The following is a 5,894-nucleotide window of genomic DNA, read 5'->3' on the forward strand; positions in this document are numbered from 1 at the left end:
ATTGACTTGAATAAAGCTTGCCCAAAAGACATTTCCCTTTGCCACGTATTCATGTTATTGTAGAGGTAACAGCAGAACACTGGATGATGAGTTTCATGGACACCTATTTAGGCTACAATCAGATCCGAATGCACCCAGCGAATGAGGAAAAGACGTCGTTCATTATAGATCGCGGGCTATATTGATACCAAGTTATGCCATTCAAATTGAAAAATGTAGGAGTAACCTACCAAATGTTGGTTAATCGTATGTTTAAGGAGCAAATTAGGAAGTCCATAGAAGTATATGTAGATGACCTGCTAGTAAAGAGTAAGGAACCCGCCTAACATCTTAACGACTTGTGAGTGGCATTTGGGATCCTATGTCGTTACAGGATGAAAATGAACCTTAAAAAATGTGCTTTCGGGGTTGAGTCAAGGAAATTCTTGAGATTTCTTGTGTCTGAGAAATGAATTGAAGCCTCTCCAGAGAAAATAGAGGCTATACTCAACATGAAGCTGCCAAGAAATCTGAATGACACTCAGCGGCTGGTGGAAAGGGTAGCCTCCCTGAGTAGATTCATAACCAGATCGATGGACAAATGCCTCACTTTCTTCTAGGTGCTACACAAGATGAACTCTTGGAATGAAGAATGTGACGACGCCTTTGAAAAGTTGAAGCAACACCTGGCCAGCCCTTCACTCTTAAAGCAACCAAAGAAAGGTGACATACTTTACCCATATCTAGTAGTCTCCCCACATGCGGTGTCAGTCATCCTAGTGAAGGAGGAGGGAATCACCCAACTTCCTGTATATTATGTAAGTTCGACTTTGAGGGGAGCAGAAGTAAGGTATTCCTGAGTGGAGATGTTAGCCTTTGCCTAGGTGACGGTGGCCAGAAGGCTCCGTCTATGTTTTCAAGCTCACACAGTAAGGGTGCTCACGGAGAGCTTGTTAGCGAAGGCCCTAAGGAAACTTGATAACTCGAAAAGGTTGGTGGGGTGGTCGATCGATCTAAGTGAGCTCGATATAGAATACACGCCAAGGAAGGCGGTAAAGGGGTAAGTGTTGGCAGATTTTGTGGCAGAATTCACGAGTTTCCTCCAAGAAGTTACAACAAGAAAACCGTGGGTGCCCTTCATAGATGGCTCCTCCTGCCAGGTGGGCGAAGGCTTGGGTGTGCATTTGCTAAGTCCTGAGGGTCAAGAATGACATTACATGGCGACGTTAACATTCAAAGTAACCAACAATGAGACAGAATTTGAAGCACTAGTGGCAGGGCTCTCTATAGCACCACAATAGGAGCAACTGAGGTAGAGGTAAAATCAGATTCGCTGGTAGTGGTCAATCAAGTGCTGGGTCTATATAACTCGAAGGGGGAGAGGTTGAAGAAATACTTAGCTCGAGTCTAGGAGGCACTTGATCTTTTATCCTATTTTAATATATCTCAAATACCTTAGGTGGACATAGAAGTGACGGATAAATTGGCACGTATAGCGTCGGGAATTGAGGAAGCACCCCTCCCATGTCAAGTTGAAAGGAGAATCGAAGAGGTCCCAACTATTGGGGAGGAAGTGGGTGTCCCAGGCTTAAGTATTCCAGAATGGGCAGGCAATATGGTTGAATATTTAGATATGGGAAAGTTTCCAGAAGGAAAGGAAGAGGCTAGGAGAATAAGGAGAAGGGCTGCAAGGTTCTTGCTTATCGATGGGGTCCTTTACAAAAGGGGTTTTTCGATGTCATTCCAATGCCTTGCCGATAAAATGGTAATTACTTATTAAAATTCAGTTATTTTTATCATATTCTTTAATTAAGTATTAGCATGATTTTTTAAAATTACTACTATGACTTTGTTAGAAATAATCTTGAAAATTTCTACCTCTTTCATGTCTATTCTACTAATCACACTTATGTGCACAACGATTGGATTGATCTTATCGCCAAAGATAATTATGTAAATGAGGTCATTTTGTGTGAATACATCATGCCAACACATGAATGGATAATTATGTAAGTAAGGTCACTACAGCAAGCACCATGCAATCGTTTTGAAAAAGTGTACGGTTCACTATTAAAAAAAAAAATTTCATGTTGATCTCATATTTATTCATTTTTTCCAAAGTAATTGCGCGGCGCGGCGCTGCGCACTCATGATTGCAACTATCATTTCTCAAGAAATAAACTCTTATCATTGTTCAAAATTTTTGTCATCCAATTTTGCAACTCTCTAAAACATTTTCATGAGATGATACTATTTATGGTGTAATATGATATAATTTGTATACTTTTTAATTTTACGAAATTATTAGTTCTTATTAGTACATTCGAATGTCAACAAAGAACGTTCGAACATGGCTTTACCTTCGAATATAATTACACAGACGTGCGATAAATATGTTTGCACGAAAGGTATTACGTTTGAACGTATAGACTCCACACACGCTTGAACTCATTCTGTTACGATCTAACATTCAGACGTATTTATTAACCATCCAAACATTTAATCTTTAACGTTCGAACAATTGCCCACTAACATAAGAACGCAAAATTCAAACGTCTCATCACAAACGTTCGAACGTGTGTATGTTCGAATGTAGAAATCAAAAGTTTAAATGAAAAATATCGAATGTCATGGTTCGAATGCTAATCGGTCGGGTAAACGTTTAAACGTACTTTTCATAACAGAATTCAACTGTCACAAAATCTGTTGACGTTTGAATGTTTCATCTCAGGACAAATTTCTAACCGTCACAAAAGGAACTTTTAGCAACGGTTGTACAGTAAACTTTCACAAAATACTTTTTATGACGCATTTTTAGTGAGTTTTGTCTTTTTAGTGAGTTTTCTATGACGGTTTTCAAATTTTTAGTGACGGTCACAATAAATGAAATCTGTGATAGTGCTATTTCTCGGCAAAATGAGACAATTTTGAGGTAATTATTCTGATTTATTGAGTTGGAAGAAAATTTTGAATAATTTAATTCGGGTGGAATGTCCTCTAGTAGTACAGTAGTAACGGGCCCCTGTTTTGTTCATTTCGCGTGCTATGGCATGGTTGGTGATTAACCATGCTTGAACACGTTATCCTAATTAATTTCATTAATTACTAATTTATTATGATTCCAAACATCAATACCCCACCATTCAAAAATTACTTAAAAGGAGTAAATTTGACCAGGCAAGCGGTTGTACGAACTTGTTTTAGGTGACAGGGCGAAGAAAAAGAAAAACACCCAACCACCAAAAGTAACCAAAGGAAATTACAAAAAGGTCATGCTAGCTAGCTAGGCTCTCGAGTGGAAAATGAATTTAGATGGCCGGGTACTAAATATTAATTTGATCCACCTGATATGGCAACAATAAATAAAAACTGAGTCTTGAACATCTTCAAAGGAGGGAGGTCCCTGGAGCTATATATGTAGAACATCTGTGCCACATGATCACATGCACCAGAACCTTGCCTTGTAATCTTTGAAGAATTCTTAAAACTAAATGGAAATTTTTTCTTTTCAATGTGAAATATTAAAGTTTGTGATTTTCTTTCATCTCTTGTTGCCTGGCCTATTCACAATATCAAATATTCTATTTTTGGAACACAACTCATGTTTATTAATGTTGAAAACAGACCTACTGACCATAGAGACCACAATACATAGACCAAAGAGCACAGAGCATACAAACCACATAAAGCATACTTCATACCAAGTAAACATTACATTCTGCAGACCACTACGCAAACCCCATGATCATAATATGCTTTCCCCACCACCTTTGATCAACTCCAGTTCCGAAAATGAAGGAAACTATAGATTTAAATTTATTAAACACAACAATGGTCGAAATTTACCCATGCGAAGCATAATAGATTTCGAAGGAAGAGAGACTTGGAGATGCATGCAAAGCTCTGTCAACTTGAACAAATCAGCATGGAGGTGTGCAACGACGTACGGAACCAAACCTAAAAGATTTAAGATCATATAAATATATGTGCAACAGAATGTATAGTAAAGATAATTAATATAGGCATGCAGTTTCAGCCATTATATTAAGAATTGCCTTCATTCAAATCATTAAATGGACGTACAAGATTTCATGAATAATATTATGTATCTTATATAACATGACATACGTACGTGGGATCACATTAATTATTTTAAGAGAATTGCTATAGATACAAAGAAATTATATAAAATAAACTTATAAACTGACGTGGTTTCATAAAATACGTTAGATCTATTTTATAATAAAAGTAACTTTCTAATTTGACGTACCACATCAGTTTATAGATTTATTTTTATGTAATTTCTTTGTGGTTAAAATATTTTCTTTATTTTAATATTGTAAGAGACATGATCGATGACCTTACATTTACATGGATGTGCATCCTGAGGAATCTCCTTCACTGCAGTACTCATAACGGTTCACGTAACAAGGCTTATAACAATCACTAGGACACGGTGGCGGTGGCCTCGAACATACGGGTATCCCTTGACAATTGCAGCTCGAACTCGAAGTACCGCAACTCCAGCGACATGGGGGGAATGGAAAAATGGGCGGAAAACATACCTTTGGTCCCGGAGGCCCGATTGGCCCACATGGTCCCACAGGCCCTGGTGGCCCAGGTTCTCCCTTAGGCCCACGTTCTCCCTTAGGCCCAGGAGGCCCTGGAGGCCCGGGATCTCCCTTAGGCCCTGGAGGCCCAGGAGGCCCGGGATCTCCCTTAGGCCCTGGAGGCCCCGGTATAGGTTTAGGGTATATAACGTCAATAACCTCAATGCAACCTCCACTCTTGCGTATAAGTTTTTGCTTAATCTTTTCAGGATAGCAGGATACAACACTGATCGTGACCAAGTTTTTCTTCTCGTCGAATTTCTGGTCATGTATTTCTGTTGTTCAAAACAAAGTTCAACATTAACACCACATGGATATACACATACATGCATATATATATATATAGAGAGAAAGAGAGAGAGAGAGAGAGAGAGACTGACCAGGAATTTTACATAGAATTTTCTTCACCTTCTTGAGGCACCGACAGCACTGCAGGTCAGCCTTCAGCACCATTTTTACAGCGTTCTGTAAGATCAGTACGGAATTTCTAAAATCCATATATATATATATATATATTCACAGCCAAAAAAAAAAAAAAAAGACAGAAAGCAATACTTTCTGACAAAACGAATAGATAGTTGTTGATGATCATCTGCCGAAAAAATGAAATCGGGTTCCGACACACAAAAGTTAGCTAGCGGCCAGGGAAGGTCATCCCAAATAAAGGATAACAGCTAGAAACCCAAAATTGAAACGAAGAATAACAATGATCAGATCATATTATATATATGAATGAAATGGGTAAACGAAAGATGTTTCTAAATTTACAAACCTCCCCCATTGCTGTATGTAATTCGGATTCAACCTGCAGATCGAAACCAAAGGGTTGGAAGAACGGTACGTAGTTCGTACTACTCCTTTTCAATGCCAAACAGAAAGCTCAGAGACTCCAATATAAAGACGAATGGAAAACAAAACACGCACTCACATTCCCCACGTGGTATTTCTGTCGCATCCTATTACGAAGAGACACGGCATTTTCTCGTGAGAGTGCGGTGTAGCTGGCCGCTTTGATTGATCCACGTTACCCTCCATCTTAATAATTAACGGATGACATTAGATTTGATGTTAAGGAAAATATTTAGTCACAAAAGAATTATATAAAAATAAACTCATAAATTTATATTATTTGATATGATACGTCAGATTATAAAGTTATTATTATTACAAAATAGATCTAACATATTTTAGAAAGTCATATCAGTTTATAAATTTATTTTATATAATTTTTTTATGTCTGTAGTAATTCTCTTATATTAAAAGCCACGTTTATTTTTATAATCATTCTTATCTCATCTCATCTTA

General features: G+C 37.9%; 1 protein-coding gene across 2 annotated transcripts; it reads right to left on the reverse strand.

Annotated features, from left to right (window-relative positions):
- Nucleotides 1-3,563: 3,563 nt before the first annotated feature.
- LOC122278067 (cuticle collagen 1-like) lies at nucleotides 3,564-5,522 on the reverse strand. Of its 2 annotated transcripts, none has more exons than XM_043088149.1 (4): nucleotides 5,362-5,522; nucleotides 4,970-5,054; nucleotides 4,345-4,864; nucleotides 3,564-3,936 (listed from the first exon to the last, which is right to left on the reverse strand). In XM_043088149.1, exons 1-3 carry the CDS (start codon nucleotides 5,368-5,370, stop codon nucleotides 4,347-4,349), a joined length of 612 nt encoding a protein of 203 aa, XP_042944083.1. In that variant the 5' UTR covers nucleotides 5,371-5,522; the 3' UTR covers nucleotides 3,564-3,936; nucleotides 4,345-4,346. The 2 variants fall into 2 exon arrangements, with proteins under 2 accessions (XP_042944083.1, XP_042944084.1); XM_043088150.1 differs by lacking the exon at nucleotides 5,362-5,522 and adding an exon at nucleotides 5,145-5,269.
- Between the last annotated feature and the right edge of the window lie 372 nt (nucleotides 5,523-5,894).

The sequence above is a fragment of the Carya illinoinensis genome, chromosome 10 (genome assembly GCF_018687715.1).
Source record: "Carya illinoinensis cultivar Pawnee chromosome 10, C.illinoinensisPawnee_v1, whole genome shotgun sequence".
NCBI classification, from domain to species: domain Eukaryota; kingdom Viridiplantae; phylum Streptophyta; class Magnoliopsida; order Fagales; family Juglandaceae; genus Carya; species Carya illinoinensis.

Bases quoted from the DNA above. Each gene is read 5' to 3' on its own strand.
- LOC122278067 (XM_043088149.1), bottom strand. The intron at 4,865-4,969 runs GTCAGTCTCTCT...TTTGAACAACAG, and splicing joins AATTCTATGTAAAATTCCTG to AAATACATGACCAGAAATTC.